This window comes from Dermatophagoides farinae, chromosome 8, assembly GCF_024713945.1.
Source record: "Dermatophagoides farinae isolate YC_2012a chromosome 8, ASM2471394v1, whole genome shotgun sequence".
In the NCBI taxonomy this organism is placed as follows: Eukaryota; Metazoa; Arthropoda; class Arachnida; order Sarcoptiformes; family Pyroglyphidae; genus Dermatophagoides; species Dermatophagoides farinae.
In genome coordinates this window covers 4,281,398-4,302,042 of record NC_134684.1, presented here as the reverse complement: position 1 = coordinate 4,302,042, position 20,645 = coordinate 4,281,398, and the positions used below count along the sequence as shown (strand labels likewise).

The 20,645-nt window shown below is 31.9% G+C and overlaps 9 protein-coding genes across 13 annotated transcripts; 6 read left to right on the top strand and 3 right to left on the bottom strand.

Annotated features, from left to right (window-relative positions):
* Positions 1–26: 26 nt before the first annotated feature.
* Positions 27–1,835, top strand: LOC124495360 (RNA-binding protein FXR1). Of its 2 annotated transcripts, XM_075733764.1 has the most exons (4): positions 142–465; positions 566–1,243; positions 1,299–1,479; positions 1,528–1,835. In XM_075733764.1, the coding sequence occupies exons 1-4, from the start codon at positions 156–158 to the stop codon at positions 1,757–1,759; spliced, it is 1,401 nt and encodes a 466-aa protein (XP_075589879.1). In that variant the 5' UTR covers positions 142–155; the 3' UTR covers positions 1,760–1,835. The 2 variants fall into 2 exon arrangements, with proteins under 2 accessions (XP_046914673.2, XP_075589879.1); XM_047058717.2 differs by having other exon boundaries at positions 27–465; positions 1,299–1,835.
* A 195-nt stretch (positions 1,836–2,030) lies between these two features.
* On the bottom strand, positions 2,031–12,196 carry bwa (alkaline ceramidase). 3 transcript variants are annotated; one of them, XM_047059842.2, is made up of 5 exons: positions 12,094–12,196; positions 11,869–12,029; positions 3,148–3,294; positions 2,835–3,091; positions 2,031–2,780 (listed from the first exon to the last, which is right to left on the bottom strand). In XM_047059842.2, the coding sequence occupies exons 1-5, from the start codon at positions 12,170–12,172 to the stop codon at positions 2,348–2,350; spliced, it is 1,077 nt and encodes a 358-aa protein (XP_046915798.1). In that variant the 5' UTR covers positions 12,173–12,196; the 3' UTR covers positions 2,031–2,347. The 3 variants fall into 3 exon arrangements, with proteins under 3 accessions (XP_046915798.1, XP_046915800.1, XP_075589881.1); XM_047059844.2 differs by lacking the exons at positions 11,869–12,029; positions 12,094–12,196 and adding an exon at positions 4,110–6,607; XM_075733766.1 differs by lacking the exons at positions 11,869–12,029; positions 12,094–12,196 and adding an exon at positions 3,426–4,088.
* On the top strand, positions 7,503–9,611 carry LOC124496326 (sodium/hydrogen exchanger 9B2). The gene is made up of 2 exons (XM_047059841.2): positions 7,503–8,177; positions 8,244–9,611. Exons 1-2 carry the CDS (start codon positions 7,934–7,936, stop codon positions 9,509–9,511), a joined length of 1,512 nt encoding a protein of 503 aa, XP_046915797.2. The 5' UTR covers positions 7,503–7,933; the 3' UTR covers positions 9,512–9,611.
* On the top strand, positions 9,700–11,858 carry LOC124496328 (cholinesterase 1-like). Its single transcript, XM_075733763.1, has 3 exons — positions 9,700–9,955; positions 10,023–11,058; positions 11,113–11,858. Exons 1-3 carry the CDS (start codon positions 9,790–9,792, stop codon positions 11,594–11,596), a joined length of 1,686 nt encoding a protein of 561 aa, XP_075589878.1. The 5' UTR covers positions 9,700–9,789; the 3' UTR covers positions 11,597–11,858.
* Positions 12,197–12,214: 18 nt separating the features above from the next.
* LOC124495653 (cholinesterase-like) lies at positions 12,215–13,689 on the top strand. Its single transcript, XM_047059073.2, has 2 exons — positions 12,215–13,146; positions 13,212–13,689. Exons 1-2 carry the CDS (start codon positions 12,215–12,217, stop codon positions 13,687–13,689), a joined length of 1,410 nt encoding a protein of 469 aa, XP_046915029.2.
* A 61-nt stretch (positions 13,690–13,750) lies between these two features.
* Positions 13,751–15,398, top strand: LOC124496334 (uncharacterized). The gene is made up of 4 exons (XM_047059852.2): positions 13,751–13,890; positions 13,952–14,088; positions 14,145–14,280; positions 14,346–15,398. Exons 1-4 carry the CDS (start codon positions 13,864–13,866, stop codon positions 15,336–15,338), a joined length of 1,293 nt encoding a protein of 430 aa, XP_046915808.1. The 5' UTR covers positions 13,751–13,863; the 3' UTR covers positions 15,339–15,398.
* On the bottom strand, positions 15,340–17,190 carry LOC124496333 (mitochondrial outer membrane protein SLC25A46). 2 transcript variants are annotated; one of them, XM_047059851.2, is made up of 4 exons: positions 16,978–17,190; positions 16,510–16,908; positions 16,273–16,451; positions 15,340–16,199 (listed from the first exon to the last, which is right to left on the bottom strand). In XM_047059851.2, exons 2-4 carry the CDS (start codon positions 16,894–16,896, stop codon positions 15,416–15,418), a joined length of 1,350 nt encoding a protein of 449 aa, XP_046915807.1. In that variant the 5' UTR covers positions 16,897–16,908; positions 16,978–17,190; the 3' UTR covers positions 15,340–15,415. The 2 variants fall into 2 exon arrangements, with proteins under 2 accessions (XP_046915807.1, XP_075589880.1); XM_075733765.1 differs by having other exon boundaries at positions 16,510–16,980.
* Srp68 (signal recognition particle 68) lies at positions 17,073–19,163 on the top strand. Its single transcript, XM_047059850.2, has 5 exons — positions 17,073–17,208; positions 17,269–17,960; positions 18,031–18,591; positions 18,656–18,784; positions 18,847–19,163. Exons 1-5 carry the CDS (start codon positions 17,136–17,138, stop codon positions 19,087–19,089), a joined length of 1,698 nt encoding a protein of 565 aa, XP_046915806.1. The 5' UTR covers positions 17,073–17,135; the 3' UTR covers positions 19,090–19,163.
* On the bottom strand, positions 19,144–20,637 carry Coprox (oxygen-dependent coproporphyrinogen-III oxidase). The gene is made up of 2 exons (XM_047059856.2): positions 19,640–20,637; positions 19,144–19,563 (listed from the first exon to the last, which is right to left on the bottom strand). Exons 1-2 carry the CDS (start codon positions 20,485–20,487, stop codon positions 19,197–19,199), a joined length of 1,215 nt encoding a protein of 404 aa, XP_046915812.1. The 5' UTR covers positions 20,488–20,637; the 3' UTR covers positions 19,144–19,196.
* Positions 20,638–20,645: the final 8 nt, after the last annotated feature.

Below are 20,645 nucleotides of genomic sequence, written 5' to 3'. Positions count from 1 at the left end.
ACACTTCCCCATCATTCTCACACTGCAGTGTTGTTTTAGTTTTGAATTTCGAATTCATTTGAAAATTCTTTCATCTTTCATTTCATTTAATGTGATTTCTCCTTATAAAATTTTGGTGTTTAATACTTGAAACAAGATACGATCAACTTGGAAATATGGATCCATCATTCCAGAATGCACTTGTTGAAGTTAATCTGTCGACAGATGGTCGAAATAATGTTTGGCTTGATGCTTATTTTTTGGATGTACAGCCATCATGTTTAAAAGATGAAACAGAAGTCACTGACAATCAAGGTGATGGTGATGAGAATAGTGGCAATAATCAAAGTTTAATGGCAACAATTGTAATGGCCGTGAAAGATGAGCCTGCATCCTTTACAATTACACAGCAAAAGCATTGTCATCAATTACCAATGAGTCAAATTCGTTTGAAACCAAAATTAACTGAACCAGTTTCGTTTAACGGTAAGTTCAAAGAGTTGTTTTTCATTTTATTACAATTTTCATCATATGATTTTTATTTTTATTCCCATTCTCATAACGATATTGATGCCAAAAACAAAAGAAAATAACATAATCGAAGTAATAACTGTGGATGGAAATGAAAAGTTTATCGCTTGGAAAATGGCCAAAATTAAAAAATTCAAAGATACTAATGCTGTTATCGAATATTTGGATAACAATGGCCAGATAATTGAATCAAAATCAGTTGAAGAATTGAATGTGATTAGTCGGGAAGATAGTCGAACACCGAATCCATTCAAACCATTGAATGATGTGACAGTTGCTTCAAATCCATTTGCCCGTGCGGAATTGCCTGTACCATTTTTTCTTCAATATGATGATTCAACATGGCTTTGTAATATTGATTTTCATGAACGTTTCAAGAAGAATGTTGAAAATCTAATCAACATACGTTATGATGGTGAAAAAAAATCATTGATTTGTATTGGCTATACTCCTGATCTTACGGAATATTCAAAGAAAAAATTCATCAATCAATGTCATCTTTTGTCGGATTTCCATTTTCGTGCTTTGAAAGAAACATATTCACTCAGTAAACATATGTTGCCACCGATTACCAGTCAAAATCCGAATGAATCGGTATTGCGTCTTTCTGTTGCTAAATCTTTGATTGGTTTATCCATTGGTAAACAAGGTGCTAATATTCGAAAAGCACGTGAATTGGATGGTATTCACTCGGTTGAATTGTGGGATGAGATGAACACCTTTATCATTAAAGGTAATTCAAAAATTCTTTTTCTCTCATTTCAATATTTTTGATCCACAATCTCTAGGTAACAATATGGAAGTCTGTCAACAGGCAGCTAATTTATTGAATTTTGTACAAGAATGTATCGAAATTGATAACGAACATAGCGATTTTTTCGATGATGAACTAATCGTACAAGAGCTTTTGGATAAAACTGGTGTCATAAAATTTGATTTGGTCAGTGAAAATCAGTCCAATAATGGTTCGTTTACAAATGAGCACGATCATCATCATCATTATCATGATAATTCAAGCAATCGTACGTTCAATAATAACAATCTGCTCATTCTACGTATTCTTGGTAATTGTGAAAGTGTGGATAATTTCAAAATATTATTCAACTATCAATTCGCTGAATATGGTGAGATGAAAAAATTACGTGAACAATTCAAAGATCTTGTTGGTGGTACTGTACGTTCGTCATACAATCAACGACGACGTCCTGGTGGCAGAAAATTTTCTGATGTACTGAAAAATCGAAACTAATTTATTTTGTAATGATGAGTCTAATTTCATACATTTGTAATAATTTAATAAACAGATTATCGTTGACAAAAAAAAATTCAAAAGAAAGTGTCGTATAAATATCATAAAATTCGATGTTAAAAATATCGTACTTTATTCTTTTTTTCATTAGCTTTTCAGTTTTCTTTCCACATTCGGATGTTCAAAGGGGTTACATTACCATTTGGTAATGTATCATTTGTTGTGTTCATTATATATAGGAATTGTTATGATTTTAAAATAGACAAAACAATTCCCGGACATATAAGTTGTATTCTGTATTTATTGATTTTTTCAATGTTAAAAAAAAATAAATAAATAAATGAGTGTCTTTGATTCTAATAATAATAATATCTTAATATTTATGAAGAGAATTGATAATAAATGAATAAACAAATTGCAGACTAGAATATAATAAGTTACAAGTTATATTAATATTAATTAATTAATTAAATTAATCTTATCTTATTATTATCGTTGATTGTCATTTTCAATCTCGTTGTGATTGTTGCCATTGTTGTATTAGGTTGTAATAGGTGTGTTTGTTGGTTTCATTTCATTTCATTCACCTCATGCAGCATTTTTCAATTCAATATATGGTATACCATATTCTTTATCTTGTGGCCAAAATTTCATCACCGGTAACAAATCTTCATAATTATGAATAGCATCAAAATAGGCAAATAATACACAAACAGTATATGATGCAATGGCAATCATTATATGCCAAACACCATGTAAATATGGCAAATTATATGCTGACCATATATCACAAAAGATACGATCCAATATCCAACTAACAGCAGCAGCAGTGTAACAAATACAACAACGCCATCCTAATCGACGAATCCTTTGTATACGACATCTACGTATCTCTTTTGTTAAAAGGAAAAATGTTGGTATTCCTAATGTCATCAATGCAAAACTATTGATCCATGGATAGATGAATGCAGCGAACGATGCAACCACACTGATTAGCATCATAACTTTTTTGAATTTTTTCCTTTACGAAAAGCCAAAAATGTTAATATGCAGTGATTCGATAATGAATACTTACCTATCATTATTGATCCATTTCGGATAATATTGTCGCGGTAACCACATTCCAAATGCAAATGCTAATAACCAAAGTATAGCTAATTCATCCAATAATTGTCCAAGAAGACTAAGTGTTGCATGAAAATATGCTGAACAAATACCGACAACGGCAAATAATGTCCAAATAATATAGATTCCACGATCAATATTATTGGCATATTGTTTGAATAATTGACATAGGATTGGCGGAAATATTAAAAATAATATGTTGGAAGTCTAATATTGATTCATTTCAATTAGAGATAGTCAACTAATCATTCAACATTACGAACCGTATTGATCAATTCGGCAATGAATGGTGAATGCGTATAATTAAATTCACACCAATCGATTGGTGATGTACCACGTTCCATTACATAAAGGAATGAATGGGACATCTTTATAGATCGTGATGCTCCAAGCCAAACGGTTGGTGAATTCTATTTAAGGTTGTTTTCAATATAAAAAAAGAACAAAAAAAAACGATTAAATCTTGAGTTTAAAAAAACAGTGAACAACAACAGCACAATGAACTCTTTTGACAATTGTGTATATCGACAAATACAAATACAATTTGAATTAAATACCAACAACAACACACATCAGGATGAAATGATATGCATTCCATTCATTAAGCTTGATCATGATGATGTTGGCGAAACGATAAAATAAAACATTTAATGGCTTCCCAAATACGATGAAATACGATATATTCATCTACCACGCAATTCGATACACATGATGATTATCGGACATTTTTTTCTTCTTGAATTTACAAAAAAAAATTGCCAAATCATTTCTAAAGAAAAATACATGTTTCGGGTATTTTTTTTACAATTTATGATTAAGTTATTATAATATAAACGATGGAAAGATATGTGTTTGACCTCCCATGGTCATAAAATATTGACGAGTTTAATTTAATCGATAAAATTGATAACGTTTCATCTTCTAATTAGTGTCGACAGCTTGTTTATTTGTCATTGAATATCAATCCATTGATTAGATCGATTTGATGAATAGATCGTATAGCATCGACCAACCCATTTTTATTGATGATTTTGTTGTTCACATGCGGGCACACCCGATTAAATTTTGTTTTAATTTATCTGGTTATTTCATTCATATCCATTGACATTTTCATCACTCATCACTGTCAATGTTTGAACATAATGGTCCGTGTTATCTGGATATCATGGACCATTAACCTTTGAAAGAAAAAATTGAATTCAAAAATATTCATTCGAAAAATTACCATTTGATATTTGGGGGACATCTTTTGAGCTCCGTACGAACTAGACTAGCGAGAAAAAAAATTCAATCGACAATCTTTATTCGTCGAATTTTGCGTTGTAAATTGTCGTTTATATACGGTATATATTCCAGAGAGAAAAGATGTCTTTCTTCTCATAAACGATTGATTTATAGTGTAAGGTTTATGGGTTTTCAGTTGAATAATAATTATGATAATAGAATACGATTGATAAGATCGATTAATTTATTGATTGATTTGGAAATGACAAAATTCATTTCATTTTCACACAATAATTCCATAGAAAGAGTTTGATTGTCGTTGAAAATGATGATGATGATGATGAAAATGAAAATGAAAATGTCGAATTGATTCAATCGATATGATCGATTTTTTCAGAATAATTTCGTTTTTCCTTCGTTACAAAAACACATACACTCAGATAAAGAAAAATTCTTGATGATAGAAACACCATTCACAAAACGTTATGATGATGATGATGACCTTTATCGACAAAACGGAATTTCGGAACACAAATGACCAGATTGGAGAAATAAATCCAAAAATTTTGGCACAAAATTTATAATTTCAGAAAATTATACCACGTATTCATCGACTTGGCATACGCGTAAATTTTGTTTTGTTTCAGAGCAAGCCATCCATTCAAATAACTGTCATGACTCATGTTGTTGTTGTTGTTGTGATGTTTTATCGATTGTAAATGTTGAATTCACTATTTTTTTCTGGTTGACAGGATACAAATCTTTGGTTTTCTTTTTATAATGATCAAGATACTTTGTTATTGTTGTTTCCTTGTAGCTGTTGTTCCATAATAAATGTCAAAGTTATATTTCTTCAATTTTCACATTTTCAGTTCAGATAATGAGATGTTTGACGGATGGATGATGAATAAATATTGGCCAAGGTTGAATTGGCCAATTTTTCCAGTTTTTTGTCAATTTATAACTAGATGCTAAATACGCAAATCAAATTCATGGAGTCTATGAATGAAATTTTTAATGTTGTCGTCACTATAGCAAATTATGGACCACAAACAACACAAACACCAAGAAATATTGACATATTGACAATTTCAATTTTGAATTTGAAAATTAAATTCCATCATCATGATGATGATGGTGATTTATATTATTGTTTGACAAATATATTTCGATATTATTCCGTTGTTGTTTATGTTTATGTTTATGTTGTTGGTTAAGAAAGTTTCATGTTTATTCTTCTTCATTCAGAAAAATACAACTATCGGGTAATTCATTTATTGCTGCTGCTGCTGCTTCTATTTAGCGTTGGCTATATAAGTGAATTAATAAAACATGATTTCTTCTTTTCATTATATAGCTTAAAACATTGATTACGACCACCACCACCACCACAACAACAACAACGACGAATATACATTATAAGAGGCCGTATGGCCGGTGCTAACCACCACTATCCAGATATTTTGTTGTTTTTGTTGTTGTTATTACATCCTTGTTTCTAACTTTATACCAAACATACACACATCTTCAATCGATGATGTTCGCATGGTTGTGTGTGTGTGTGTGTGTCAAATGTTTGGCAATCATTAATTGAATATTTCTAAATATCGCCATGTGATGATGATGCGTCGTGGTACTCGTGATTTCAATTTTGAAAAAGAAAACGAATAAATAAATTTTATATTTATGATATCAATACCATTCAGGCGTAAATTAATATTATAAAACTTGCTTGGTTATGATGATGATGGTGGTATACAATACACAAACCAAGAGAAAAAAAAGAAACATGAAAATTTTGAAAAAAAAATTAAAAGTTAGTTACGCAGGTGATGTAAGGTAAGGTTTTTTCCAGTTTTATCGATGGTATCTGTAAGTATATATGAGTATATGAGTGCCAAAAATATGACAGCCATAGGTTATTTTTCAATTTTTAAAAATCAATAAATCAATCAGGAAATCATCAGGAATAGCATCATCTCTATCTATTTTCTATGCTATCACTATCATGAAATTGGAATCATTATTAAAGAAGTTTTTCTGAGTTGATATGAAATGAAATTGAATAGAAAATCAACAACAACAACGGCACGAATCGGTGATTTGATTGATAATGATTATCACTAACAACATCATTATCATTACCATTATCGTCACATCAGGAGAAACGAATTTATTTTCAAATCAAATCTTTAAAATTGTGATTTTTGCTAAAAAACTTGCATTTTTAAGTGGTCATGATGTTAAAATGGTAAAAATTATTATGAATAGACTGATTATTCATGCCATTTCTAATCAATTTCTAGTGTATGATAATGTTGCCAATCTATCAATTTGACGATTGTTGTTATTAATTGATAATTATAAAAACATCCAACGGATGTTGAAATTTGACAAAACCAAACATAATGGCATCTAACATCGAATGCAAATAACAGTGGTATATCAGACTTTTTTCAAACACCACTTTACAAGCAATTTAGATTCGTGAAAAAATATAAATGTTAACCTGTAACATGCGAAACATAAAGAAAAGAAATTTCTTTTATTTAATTGGAAAAATTCTCCTGGATTCACGTACCAACGGTTGGAGATGACAGATATATCATACACGAGTAATGATGATGATGCAACGAAAAAAATTGATATCATGCTTATCTCATCTTAATTATTATATGATGTTTTTCTTGTTGACCAGATAAAAGTATAGTACACAACAACGAAACCGACTAACCGATCGTCAATAATGGTCATGTGATACACAAATACATTTCCAATGTGACAAATAAATTATTATAACAGCATTTTGAATTCATAAAATTGAATCGCACACATCTAGAATGATAAAAAAAAATGATAATTAATCTAAGAAAATAAATTTCGATAACAACCAAATGATCATGATGAAGCACGATTATTAAATCAAGGATATTTGAGATAAACAACATGATACTGATTATGACCTCCGGTTTGTTTTACGATTTACGATAAATGATTCATTTATTTTTCACTGTCATTATCATTGTCACTGGGTAATAAATTCTTTTTCTTTTTTGAATGAATGAATAGAAAGAAAATCATTGCCCAAGTCATTTGTGTAAAAAACAATGATGATGATGATTATATTACGGTTACATTGTCATGACAAAAACAAAAAAACAAAAAAACTTGGAATAATTATCGGATTTTTTTTTTATTACCTTTCCCGGTGACCGCTGCCGTCATCAATGTTTTACAATTATCATTAATATATTCTAGTTGGTCGCAATTAATAATCGTTTTATTGATGATGGATTATTATTACCTCACCTTTTTTATAGCAACCATCTTGTATGACATGATTTTCATCATCATCATCGAATCCAGGTTTTTAAGGTTAAATTTCAATCCAGTTGATCATTTTATGTTTATCCACTGCATTACTATGATGTGCATCTACGGAAAAATAAAATGAAATAATTTTGTTTTTCGGACTTGATCACGTTCACAAAATATTAATGTTTGCATATTTTCATAGCATCCATCAATCATACCTACCTGTGTGTGTGTGCTGTTTCTGTTACTGCTTGCTTCTGCTGCAAATTCTCATTGTTTGATATTTTGGAATTTCTAGAATAAAAAATTTCATTAATTTCTTCGCTGTCCATGTTCGTTGGGTTCCGTTGTTATCATTCAACTTTGTTGAGATTTTCTTCAACTTTAAGTTTTAAAAAAAAATTCTCCACCCATTTCGAATTAACATAGCATTGAGATTTGTTTACTTGTTTTTTCGATTCCGATTTTCCGTTATTGATCATCATCATTATCACTGACGCCCCATCAACAATGTTGAGAAAATTAAAAGAAACAAAGGAAGAAATATTGACCATGGCTTATTTGCGTCATATTCTGTGGCTTATTTTGATTTTGACATTCGTATATTTAACATTGGTTGCATTCTTCAATGAACAAGCATTACCACCTGATGGACATTTATTCCACATGTTTTCTCTATTTATATTGGCGCATATTTTTGGCCGAATTGCACATATCGTCAATCTGCCAACATTGCTTGGAATGTTGGCTGCTGGTAAGATTTCGAAATTGTTTTAAATAACATGAATTTTTTCACAAACTAATTGAATATATTCGAAAGGAATAATTTATGGAAATCTTGTAGAATTTGAGCTTGACAAAAAGCTTGTTTCTACCATCCGATCATTGGCATTGTTAATCATCCTGTTACGTGCTGGTCTACATTTGGTGCCAGAATATTTACGATATCTATCATTTTCTTCTATTAGAGTGATCGGTATACCGTTTTTTGTCGAAACATTAACCGTTGGCGCTGGTTCCATCGTGTTTTTTAAATTTAATTTCATGTGGTCATTATTAATTGGTTTTGTTTTAGCTGCTGTATCACCAGCCGTTGTTGTTCCATGTATGATTCGTATACAACAATCAGGTTTGAGTGAAGGAAAAGGAATACCTACATTGAATATTGCTGCCGCCAGTATTGATGATGTATTATCGGTGACTGGTTTCAATATATTTTTGGGTTTTGCCATTGATACTGGTGAACATTCAGAAATGTCCACCACTATGAAGTTATTACAAGGACCATTACAAATAATTCTGGGCATTGCATTTGGACTAATCATGGGTTTCATACTTTGGTATATACCCGAACATTATGATAACTGCGATGATGATAGTAAAAAGCATCATGTTCCTCGATTTTTATTACTTCTTATGGCTGGCATGTTTGCATTATTTGGTAGTAACTATGTAGAGATGGAAGCTGCCGGACCATTAGCGGTTCTGGTCATGGCATTCATGGCTACAATAAAATGGAGCCAAAATTGCTGGGAAGAAGATAATGAACATAGTTTGAAAGTCATATGGCTTATATTGAAACGATTTCTATTCTGCTTGATTGGCTGTGAATTGAAATTTAACGTACTTGATGCTGATGTTGTTGGTAAAGCTGTCGCATGTCTTATGATTGGTATTGTACTGAAGGTTATTGTTTCGTATCTGGTTACATATAACATTGGGCTCAATCATAAGGAACGATTATTTGTCGCATTTTCTTGGGTACCAAAAGCCACTGTTCAGGCTGCAATTGGTCCCGCAGCATTGGCAATCGCTGTAACAGAAGAAGATAAAATTAATGGTAAAATCATATTGACTGCAGCTGCATTGTCAATTCTGATCACAGCACCATTGGGTGCAATTTTTATGGATTTCTTGTGTACTCGATTGTTAACAAAACCAGACATTAACGATAACATCAACAACAATAATAACATGCCTATCATCATGAATAACACTCATACAAGCATCATTAATATTCATAATTCAAAAAATTTGGATTCACCCGCATTAAGTGTTAAAAGATTCACAGTTGATCTTGATTTATGATCCATAATCCATAAAATATATTGATTAGATATTGATTGAATGAATTTATTCCCGAAAAAACCATTGTAATAAAATTATGAACAAACATTTTACAAACAAACATTTATTGATAATCTTATATCTCGATCGTTATCACCAAATTGATAAAAAATTAATTGTTATCTGTTGCTAACGCGAGTACCTCAAACAAAACAAAAAAAGAAGAAGAATCATTCAATTAATAACAGTAGTTGTTTTTGTGCACAGCGTAATGGCAAATTGATTGACGACCTGAAAAAATGAATTTAAACTTTTTTGTACTTTACACCATTCTCACCGTATTTTCAGCGTCTACGGCTCTAGAATATGCTCCAATTGTCAATACTAAACATGGTCAAATTCGTGGCCTAATCAATACAGTCGGTCTTTGGACTAAATCATATTTCTACCAAGGAATTCGTTATGGTTGGATTGAACTTGATTTAGATTTGCAAATAATAATAAATTATTTTAAATTTTTCTTGTATTGTAGCAACGGCTGAAAGATTTTCAAAACCCGTACGCGTCGAATCATTCGATGAGGAAATCTATGATGCAACAAAAGAAAGAAATTCATGCCCACAATTTCTGAATGGACTTGGAAATACGGATGTTCATCATATGACGAATAAAAGTGAAGATTGCCTTTTTTTGAATATATTCAAACCGATACCAAATATCGAAGATGATGATGCCAAATTATTACCCGTAATGGTATGGTTTTATGGTGGCGGTTTTCAATGCGGCACAATATTTTTTCCACTTTATGATGGAACATATCTAGCCAATTATGGTAATGTAATTGTTGTTTCCATTAATTATCGCGTCGGTCCATTTGGTTTTCTTTATGCCGGTACTGAAGATGTACCCGGTAATCAAGCTTTTTATGATCAAATTATGGGACTTGAATGGGTTCGTGATAATATCAAAAGTTTCGGTGGTGATCCTGATCAGGTGACCATTTTTGGTGAATCAGCCGGATCATTTTCGGTATCGACGTTAGTGATATCACCATTGGCCAAAGGTTTATTCAGACGAGCCATAATGCAATCTGGTTCAATGGTTCCAACGATTCGATTTTCCAACAAACAGGGTGCAATAGACAAAACATTGAAATTGGCTAAGGATTTAAATTGTGAGCAACAAGAAATGTCCAAGATTATCAAATGTCTTCGAAGTAAATCTATGGAAGAAATTAAAAATGTAGCAACCGATAGTATTGAGAAAATGATCTCCAATCAAATGATTGGACCAATTATTGGTGATGCCGTTTTACCAAAAGACGTATCTAGATTTCAGCATGGATCAAATGGACCGGTGGACATATTGTTTGGTGTGACACGTGATGAAGGCAGTTTTTTTGTTGTACATTTCCTTCCTGAACTAAAAGATAACAACATCCAGATGAGCGAGGACAAAATTCGAGAAAATATCCGAAAAATTTTATCATTTTATCATATTCAAGATCATGAAGAAATCGAAAATTACTATATCAAACGAATCGACACGACCGATTATAATCAAGTCAGGTGAGAAAATAGTTACCTTTCCATGATGATTTTGTTATTAATTATTGGATTCAGGAAAATGTTTTCCGACTTATTCGGTGATTTACGATTCAACTGTCCAGTAATGTTATACGGTAAACAAATGGCCCGTGCAAATCCAAAGAATCGTTTTTATGCATATCGTTTTGATCGCCGGACAATATTGGCAGATCGAATGCATTGTGATGAATGGATGGGTGTTTGTCATGCCAGTGATCTTCTCTATGTATTCAGCCATTCAATGATGACAATATATCCACGTGATTCACAATTAAGTATTGATGTTATGAATTCATGGACAAGATTTGCTAACACTGGTGATCCAAGTCCAATCGGCTCGATGGAATGGCCTGAAGCTTTCGATGATAATGAATTACAATCATCAATGCGTTGGATGATTATTGACATTGATTATAAAATTGAAAATGATATCTACAAAGATGTTTGCGAAACAATTTGGACCAAACAATATGATGATTGGTTTGAAAGAAATTTCAGTAGTCAAAAAGAGGAATTGTAAATATATGCTTTATGTAAGTTCATGCTTTTCGCACAGGATGATCGACCGTTAGAATAGAAATTAAACAAAAAAAAAATACAAATTCAGCAAAAAAAAAATCATAATCATTATCAATAGCAGACAGCTATCGAATAGATAAAAATGTCTATGCAAATAATAATAAATAATAAATAAATGAATTTAAATTCCACGTTGTCGACATTTGCTGTGTTTGTTTTTGTGTTTGAAATTGAATTAAAAAATGTTTTTAAAAATTTTAAAATTCCACTTACTTTTTGTTGGCATATTCTTTTCTGTATCATCAGCACTACATAACGAAGAGGATCAACATGCTCCGATTGTAAACACGAAACATGGCCGTATTCGTGGCCATGTACATCATGTTGGCCAATGGAATCAAGTGCATCTTTACAAAGGAATTCGTTATGGTTTGCTATGAGCATTAATAGTTTGGTTAATTAATGTAGAAATTGATTTTAAAATTTTTCCCAACTTACATTCACAGCTAAAGCAGAAAGATTTGGACGACCTGTCCGTATTGAACATTTTGAAGAAGAAATTTATGATGCTACACATGATCGTGATTCATGTGTACAATTTCTAACCTCTAGCATCATAATGAGGAAAAATCAGACAAACAATGTTGAGGATTGTCTGTATCTAAATGTGTTCAAACCGATTGTGAAATCAAATGAAATCGATGACAATAAAGCACTGCCAATCATGGTATTTTACTATGGTAGTGGATTTCAATCTGGCACAATATTTGATCCAGTTTATGATGCAACTTTTCTGGCTGATTTAGGCAAGGTCATTGTTGTCACTGTAAATTACCGACTTGGTCCTTTGGGTTTTCTTTATGCTGGAACGGATAATGCATCCGGTAATCAAGGATTATATGATCAGATCACAAGTCTAGAATGGATTCGTGATAATATTAATAGTTTCGGTGGTAATCCAAACCAAGTGACTATATTTGGACAATCAGCAGGATCTACTTCGGTTTCGGCTTTAATACTTTCACCGGTGGCTAAAGGTTTATTCCAACGAGCCATAATGCAATCTGGAGTAATAGTTCCAACGGCTGTTAAATATATGAACAAAGAGGAAGCCTTAGCCAAAACAATAAAATTGTCCAGAGAACTTGACTGTACCGACAATGACATGACTCAAATAATTGATTGTTTATTGGGTAAAACCATCGAAGAAATTAAAAACGTATACGACAATGGCACAGTGAAAGATTTGATTTCCAATAAATTATTTGGACCAATATTTGATGATGAAATTCTACCTGAAGATTCGGTCAAATTTGAACATGGATTCTTCAATAACAAGGTTGACATATTGTTTGGATTAGTAAGCGACGAAGGCAGCATGTTCATTCCACATTATTTACCCGAATTAATGGATTATCGTACTCAGATGACAATGGAAAAAATAAAGCAAAATTTCCGAAAAGTTTTATCCGAATTCAATGTGAATAATGTGGATAAAATAATTGATTTTTATGCACAAAGAATTGATCCAGCAAATTTCTATCAAGTCCGGTAAGAATCTATTGTAACATAACATTAAATCTGTATCTTCTGTATTTTAAATTTGTACTTAACAGAAAAATGTTTGCCGATTTTTTCGCTGATCTTCGATTCAATTGTCCAGTCGTGTTGTTTGCAAAGGAAATTGCAAAAGTAAATCCTGAAAATCGTTTTTATGCATATCGTTTTGATCGACTATCAATTGTTTCGGATAAAATGCATTGCTACGATTGGATGGGTGTATGTCATGGTAGCGATATATTGTATACATTCAGTCATCCATTCATGAATTATTATCCACCGGATGCTCGTTTAAGTCACGATATGATAAAATCATGGACAAAATTTGCCCGTACCGGACAACCAGGACCGATTGGTCCGTTTGAGTGGCCAAAAGCATTTGACAGTAATAATAATTCATCAATACAATGGATGTTGTTAGATGTTGGATATCGAACAGTTATTGATATTTATGAGAATTCATGTGAACATTTATGGCGCAAACAATATGTGGATTGGTTTGCGAAAAAATCTTCCATAAAAGATGAATTGTGATTATGATTAGGATAGTTCGATACTTTTTTTAAATAAAAATAAAATTATATCGCTAGATGGCAATAGCTATGATGACAAATAATCAAAAACGTGCTCTCTTCGAATGTGAATTTGTTTTTGCTTGCAATAATCATCATCATCATATAATATAATCATCAATCAAAATCAATCAAAATGGATAAAAAATTGGTAAATAATCAGGTAAATTTTAATTCGGAAATTTTTTTGAAAAATTCTCAGTTAATTTAATAAAATTTCTTAGATTGTTACTATGAGAAAGCATGTCAAAATTGCTAGAAATCGAATTTCCCAAAAGATTTATCGGTCAATCAATCAGATAAAACAGAAAATTGTTAAATGGGAAAATATCGAAAATGTTGATAATGATACCAAACAAAAGTAAGTGAGATCTACGATTTTGAATTGGTATAAAATAACAATAAATATTTAATTAGACATTTATGCGAATTGAATCAAAAATTACAATCACGACAAATTGATGCAAAAGAATTGAAATCCATCACACCTGATACTATTTCAAAGAAGGCTCTAGTCCATGATGATAATTTTCTTGATTCATTGTTGAAAAAGGTAGATGAATGTGATGAAAAAAAAGATAATATTTTTTCAAACGAAAAACATTTTTTGTATTCAAGGCCAACACTCCAGTTACGGAACGATTAATTGCACGTGTATGTCAAAATCCACAAATTCAATCTTGTGTTAAAAAATTTCGTCTCGAAAATCCTGGATATGAACAATGGTTACCAGTTCAAATTGAACTTTGGTACGAAAAACGTAAAATTCAAAAAGACAAATTGAAAAATGTGGATAAAACTGGTGCTGTACATCGACAAAATAACGATATCCAAAAAGAGAAAAATTCCCAGCCCAAAAAAGCTTCAGTAGCTATGAATGATCAAAAAGAAAAGAAACAAAAACAAGAATCATTTCCAACCGAAAAAATACGCCATTCTTTGCCTAAATTAGCAATAAAGAAATCACCATCAAATCCGAGGCTGTCTTTGTCGAAAAAACGCAAATCTTTTGCATCGACATTTCAGGTTACACAATTGAATGAAAATTCTTCCAATAATGATATTCAGATTGATGCCGTAAAAACAAAATCAGCCGTGATCAAACGAATCAATTTGAATTCAATGTCAGATAAAATACTGGATGATGATGAAAGTGATACGAATAATCTGGTAAAAGTTGAAAGTTCACCGAAGAAAATGCCCGTGAAAGATGGATTTTTTCTTGGTAAACAAAACGATAACGACAAAGATCCGATTACAAATATCGAAGAAGATTTCATCCAAATGCATTATGCATCCGATGATGATCAATATTTAAATGCAAAACCGAATAATCATAATAATAAGAATAAGACATCTAATGACTATAAAAAGAAATTTCATAAATCATTTAATGGTAAAAAATTCGATTCCTCAAAACAAAATAAATCATTCACACCAAATGTTAAACGTCGATATTTTGATGTTGATGATCGTTCGAAATCTGAACGGATTGAATCGAATCGAAAAATTCATCCCTCATGGCAGGCAAAAATGCAATCGAAAGAAAGGCAAAAAAATTTAATCAATTCTTCAACGAAAAAACTGAATAAACATACCAAATTTTCATGAATTTTTCCTCATTTATTATCGACTATCACTGACAATAAATAACATGTTTCTTTTCGTTTTCCCGATAATGTAACTAATTAATTGTTCAAAATCATATCGATACAATAGGTAGTCAGATGAATGATTGATGCTTGTACGGTATATTGTAATATTAAAGCACCAAAACCTTTGAATAGGCCACTAGTTCCTTCTTGCTGTATAATCGATTGATAACAATCTGTTGCTGAATCATAATTAGTTATCAATGGTATAACTGCCGTACGTCCATCCACGTTGTCGATTAATGTTCGTGTTCCTTGCAGAAATAATCGGTAGAGAATATTTTGAAATGGATACATTATAATGTCTGTCAATATATGAGCATAGAATGAGCTTTTCAATTCATTCATTAAAGTGTTATCAGATATTTTTTTCAATTGAATCGTATCGGTCATCACCAAATGGCTTGGGTATGATTCATCATATATTTGGGATTGTTGTAATTGATATTCGCTTGGAACGGTTTTCAATTTCAATTTCTTTTGAATATCGATATCACCATCACCATCAAAATAGTATCGAAGTATAGCCTGACGGATTAATGAATGTAGAACATAGTAACAAAGATGGTATAGAATGCTGGGGCCAACCAATCGATAGATGGGTAATTTTCTGTCCTTACGAAAATGTACGATCCGTAATAAACCTTCTTTGATGTGTTCCAATGGATATGGCGATTCACCAACGATCCATGATTGTACCATTTCAATACTACTTGAACAGTAGAATGGTGTTACAATCAGTATGGCAAGACTTTTCAATGCTAGATGTTTAACAAAACGTAACGATAACAGGCTGGCCATCGAGCCAAAATCAAATTCACTAATAAATAAATTGATGAAATAAAACAGAAAAAAAATTAATAACACACCAAGCCACAAACAAAATGTCTTACATTGGAAATTGCAACAGGTTATAAATGAATGATTCGGATCCAACAAGAAGAACATGATTGATTAGTATAGTAGGTAATCCTTTGAAAAATGTAGAGATGCCTTGTTTATTCTGTAATCGCAACATGAATGGTATCACAGTGAACGGTGTCAAATGGTAGGCTTGACTTCGGTTGTTTACCTATTTACATGAATCGAGGATGATTACATAAAAATAAAATCAATAATAAATACCGAACCTGAGCTTGTCTACGAACAACCATAAATGGATGACTAATAACATATTCGTTCAACAAAGAAATTATTGATAATATATTTGAGCGAGAATTTTCAATCAATGCTTCATCTTTCGATGCTGATGTAGGTCTCGATGGATTGACGATACCAACCTGTTTGTTTCCTATTGGATAATCTAAATCATGAACTTTATAGATTGATTGATCATCCAATGTTGCGATTGGTGATGGTGGTTCATTATAAGATCTATCATCATCATTGGGCCGGAAGAAATCAGAAAGATTTGGATTATTCGTCGCTTGTTGAGTTGATTGTATGAATCCTTGTGATTCATCCGAAAACAAGTAAGGATTCGTTCTGCTCTGGTTTTTTGAAATATAATCTGACATTGCTAGAAATATCTAAAAAATACAATCGAATGAATCAATCAATTAAGCAAAACATTTGAACTTGGAATTGAATGATCCAACCTTATGATTTTTATGTTGAATGGCGATGGGCGAATTCAATAAATTTTATTCGATACTATTCATTTAAACTCATTTTTGCAACACACAAACGACACGTTTCAAACAATCACTTTTTATTGGATTTCCTCAAATCAATTCAATATTTTCATTATAACAAGATGGAAGAAATTCCTAATCAAGAAATATCAACAGATAATCAGGATAAAGAGAATAATGTTCTCACACTTGAAGGTTTGTTTTAATTAATTGTTTCAATCTCTTAAATGATAATTTTTTTTTGTTTACATTCAGTGTTGTGCATAATCAAACAAAGTCAACTTCAACATGGTCTAAAACATGGTGATTATCAACGTTATCGACAATATTGTGCCAAACGTTTACGAAGAATTCGTAAAGCTTTAGGCTTTGTTCAAAGTGTTGGATCGAAAAATCGTACCACTTATCAACCGAAACCGGTGACACCACAAATAGCATTTGAGGAGAAAAATCAAAGTTCTAAAAATGCCATCAAATATCTTTACATTCCATTGATTTGTGCGGAACGTAGCTGGGCATATGCTATGCAATGTAAACAGGAAGCAAGCACTGAAACTCGGCGTAAATTTCATATGATTCGTCGCTTACGGAAAGCCGTTTATTGGTCGACTAAATTACGTGATCTTTGTAATGATGAGAATAGTCGTTGTGATGCACGGACTAAATTGGAAACCTGTGCATATGCTGATTATCTAAAAGGTCTTTATTATTTTGAATTGGACCAATGGCAACAGGCATCCGATTTGTTGAATTCGGCACAAAACATCTATGAACAATTGTATAAAGTGTTGAAAGATGAAGAAATAATGAGCTGGTACAAACAACGAATAGATGAAATCAAACCAACATTACGATATTGTGCATTCAATATTGGTGAACAAAAAATTGGCGCCAAAGAACTGATCAAAGAGATTAAAAATGATCAAACACTTTCGAATAAAATTGATGTGAGTCAATTTGAGATTACAGATTTTAAAACTGAATCAAATTAAAAAAAATATTTTTTCCCGTTCACAGCAATTAATCAGTCAGACAACTGAAAAACAACCAGATGCGTTTGATGTCGAATGGTTGGGCAAAACAATGTTTATCAAACATGATAAAATTCTACGATTTTTGGATCAGATCAAAGATACGAATAATGATTGGAGTCAGCTTAGTTTTTTCGAACAAATGATTTTCGATTGTCGTGATTGTCTACAATTGTTACGTGATAATAATGCGGATAAATCATCACAATATTTTTATCTTACCTATCTTCGTTTGGATTTGATTATCAAACGAAATCGTTTGTTAATTACAACCCTACAAAATCCATCCGATCTACTACGACAATACGAAGCCATTATTGGATGTTATAATGAGATAAAATTAATGAATCTATCACAATCATTTCCGGATAGTTTTTTGGTGGAAAAATTTATGGCCGAAATCGATGCACAGACCGTTGCATATAGAGCATATCGATGTTATTATATTGCACATGTGGGCAAAGAAAATTGGAAAGAATCGATTGCAATGTTGAATCGTTCAGCACATTATTGTCAAGAATCGCTGCAAAGTGAATATGTTTCAAAGGTACATTATTATATATTCGTCACGAAAAACGGAATTAATTCAACTTGTTTTTGAAATCAAACAGGAAACCAAACAAGAGATTCAAAAACTTTTGAGCAAAGCCAATACTGAAACATTTCAAATTTATGGTGAAAACATTTCCAAGGATACGACAGAACCAGAATCATCATCATCATCAATACTTGATGATAAGGTAAAACAATCACAACAATTATTCATTTTTAAAAATTATTTGTCTTTGTTTTCTTTCATTAGCCATTGATTGAACGTCTTGATACGTTTATTGATGACCCTGAATTATTGAGTGGCAATTCATCATTTGTTCAATTACCATCAGAATATCGTGCTATACCTGCTAAGCCTTTGTTCTTTGATTTAGCCTTGAATCATATACGATTTCCTAATCTAGATGAAGAAATCAATGCCAATAAAACGCAAGGAGGTCAATCCGGTCTAACCGGAATGGTTAAAGGATGGCTTGGTGGTTGGCGAAAATGAAATTTCTTGTAATAATAAAATATTATTATGAATTAATAAAGCACATTAGTATGATTTTTTTGATTTTAATTTTAAAATTTTTTATTATTATTGTGAAATTTTTCCCACTAAACCCATTCACGTGGATTTTTTAAAACTTCCATTAATGCCGATTCTTTGGAATTTTCAGCCAAGCAATGTTGATATTCCCAACGTGCAACCAATGGTAGTGACATTAGAATACTTTCATAACGAGCTCCAGGTGTCATTAGGCCAAATTTTGTACCACGATCATAGATAAGATTAAATTCAACATAACGACCGCGACGAATTAATTGCCATTGTCGATCACTGAGTGAATATGGTTTAGTTGCATTACGATCAATAATTGGAATATATGATGGTACTAATGAATGTGCACAATCCCTGATAAATGCAAACGCACGTTTCTGATCCGGATAATCAATGTCATCGAAAAATAATCCACCAATACCACTATGTGAGCGATAGATGAAAAAAATTAACTTTTAAAACTCAAATTCTGAATACAAAAATCAAAACACAAACATACCGTCTTTCATCACGATGTTTAATGTAGAAATAATCATCACACCATTTTTTAAATCGTTCATAATAATTACGATCATGTTTATCACATGCTTGTTTTAGATGACGATGAAAATGTCTGGCATCTTGTTCATCAAGGATATATGGCGTCATGTCGGTTCCACCACCAAACCACCAATGATTTGATTTTTGATCTTCATTTGATTCGATTTCAAAATAACGAAAATTGAAATGTAATGTTGGTACATTCGGATTCCTTGGATGAATCACAGAACTAACACCTGTGGCAAAAAATTTCAATGGTTCCGTTGTTGAAAGATGTTTACCACGGGAACGCATCTGTGCCGCTGCTTGTGGGGGTAATTGTCCATGTACTACGGATATATTGACCCCGGCTTTTTCAAAAACGGTACTATCCTGTAGAATACATGTGATGCCTCCACCACCTTCTTGTCGTAGCCAACGATCTGAATGAAATCGTTTTACTTTTGTTTCATCAATTTCATCCGTGTATTTTGTTTCCATTGATTCAAGTGCTTGACAAAATTCCCGTTGTACTTGCATGACAAACAATTCGAATTGATGTCTCATAGAACCGTTTTGTGCCTGTGATAATAACTCATCTTTAGGTGTTATAGATTCTGCCATAAATTCATAATAAGAATTATATTGATCATTTGAAGAGCCCGAAAATCCAAAAAGGCTTCCGAAACTGAATGCCAACATTGCCGTACCAGTTTTCCGGTGCATCTGTGCTAAAGGCTGATGCTTTCGATAAATCTGATGACATTTTCGAGTGAATTGACAAAATGCAACTGCAAAACATCGAACATTCGAATAATTATAAAACATTTTTCAAACAGAAAAAAATTATTGACTCATGATATGAAAAGGATAAACAACGAGATATATTCTAGTTCAATAAAAAGAAAAAATCAGCTGATTGCTAATTTTTTCAAATCTTGCCCATTGTTATGTGCATTGATCATTATCGATGTGTGTGTGTGTGT

What these genes read in the sequence shown, in the direction of transcription:
- LOC124495360 (XM_047058717.2), top strand. Translation starts at nt 156, where the DNA reads ATGGATCCATCATTCCAGAATGCACTTGTTGAAGTTAATCTGTCGACA. An exon ending in TGAACCAGTTTCGTTTAACG is followed by an intron (nt 466 to 565) that starts GTAAGTTCAAAG and finishes CAAAAACAAAAG; the next exon opens with AAAATAACATAATCGAAGTA. An exon ending in GAACACCTTTATCATTAAAG is followed by an intron (nt 1,244 to 1,298) that starts GTAATTCAAAAA and finishes CACAATCTCTAG; the next exon opens with GTAACAATATGGAAGTCTGT.
- LOC124496326 (XM_047059841.2), top strand. Translation starts at nt 7,934, where the DNA reads ATGTTGAGAAAATTAAAAGAAACAAAGGAAGAAATATTGACCATGGCT. An exon ending in GCTTGGAATGTTGGCTGCTG is followed by an intron (nt 8,178 to 8,243) that starts GTAAGATTTCGA and finishes TATATTCGAAAG; the next exon opens with GAATAATTTATGGAAATCTT.
- LOC124496328 (XM_075733763.1), top strand. Translation starts at nt 9,790, where the DNA reads ATGAATTTAAACTTTTTTGTACTTTACACCATTCTCACCGTATTTTCA. An exon ending in CTACCAAGGAATTCGTTATG is followed by an intron (nt 9,956 to 10,022) that starts GTTGGATTGAAC and finishes CTTGTATTGTAG; the next exon opens with CAACGGCTGAAAGATTTTCA. An exon ending in ACCGATTATAATCAAGTCAG is followed by an intron (nt 11,059 to 11,112) that starts GTGAGAAAATAG and finishes TATTGGATTCAG; the next exon opens with GAAAATGTTTTCCGACTTAT.
- bwa (XM_047059842.2), bottom strand. Translation starts at nt 12,172, where the DNA reads ATGTGTAGCATCATAAATTTCTTCTTCAAAATGTTCAATACGGACAGG. An exon ending in TTTCTGCTTTAGCTGTGAAT is followed by an intron (nt 12,030 to 12,093) that starts GTAAGTTGGGAA and finishes TAATGCTCATAG; the next exon opens with CAAACCATAACGAATTCCTT. An exon ending in AAAGAATATGCCAACAAAAA is followed by an intron (nt 3,295 to 11,868) that starts GTAAGTGGAATT and finishes AACCTTAAATAG; the next exon opens with AATTCACCAACCGTTTGGCT.
- LOC124495653 (XM_047059073.2), top strand. Translation starts at nt 12,215, where the DNA reads ATGAGGAAAAATCAGACAAACAATGTTGAGGATTGTCTGTATCTAAAT. An exon ending in GCAAATTTCTATCAAGTCCG is followed by an intron (nt 13,147 to 13,211) that starts GTAAGAATCTAT and finishes TGTACTTAACAG; the next exon opens with AAAAATGTTTGCCGATTTTT.
- LOC124496334 (XM_047059852.2), top strand. Translation starts at nt 13,864, where the DNA reads ATGGATAAAAAATTGGTAAATAATCAG. An exon ending in AAAAATTGGTAAATAATCAG is followed by an intron (nt 13,891 to 13,951) that starts GTAAATTTTAAT and finishes AAAATTTCTTAG; the next exon opens with ATTGTTACTATGAGAAAGCA. An exon ending in TTGATTCATTGTTGAAAAAG is followed by an intron (nt 14,281 to 14,345) that starts GTAGATGAATGT and finishes TTTGTATTCAAG; the next exon opens with GCCAACACTCCAGTTACGGA.
- LOC124496333 (XM_047059851.2), bottom strand. Translation starts at nt 16,896, where the DNA reads ATGTCAGATTATATTTCAAAAAACCAGAGCAGAACGAATCCTTACTTG. An exon ending in TTGTTCGTAGACAAGCTCAG is followed by an intron (nt 16,452 to 16,509) that starts GTTCGGTATTTA and finishes TCATGTAAATAG; the next exon opens with GTAAACAACCGAAGTCAAGC. An exon ending in AACCTGTTGCAATTTCCAAT is followed by an intron (nt 16,200 to 16,272) that starts GTAAGACATTTT and finishes TTTATTTATTAG; the next exon opens with TGAATTTGATTTTGGCTCGA.
- Srp68 (XM_047059850.2), top strand. Translation starts at nt 17,136, where the DNA reads ATGGAAGAAATTCCTAATCAAGAAATATCAACAGATAATCAGGATAAA. An exon ending in CACTTTCGAATAAAATTGAT is followed by an intron (nt 17,961 to 18,030) that starts GTGAGTCAATTT and finishes TCCCGTTCACAG; the next exon opens with CAATTAATCAGTCAGACAAC. An exon ending in CATCAATACTTGATGATAAG is followed by an intron (nt 18,785 to 18,846) that starts GTAAAACAATCA and finishes TTCTTTCATTAG; the next exon opens with CCATTGATTGAACGTCTTGA.
- Coprox (XM_047059856.2), bottom strand. Translation starts at nt 20,487, where the DNA reads ATGTTTTATAATTATTCGAATGTTCGATGTTTTGCAGTTGCATTTTGT. An exon ending in AAACATCGTGATGAAAGACG is followed by an intron (nt 19,564 to 19,639) that starts GTATGTTTGTGT and finishes TCGCTCACATAG; the next exon opens with TGGTATTGGTGGATTATTTT.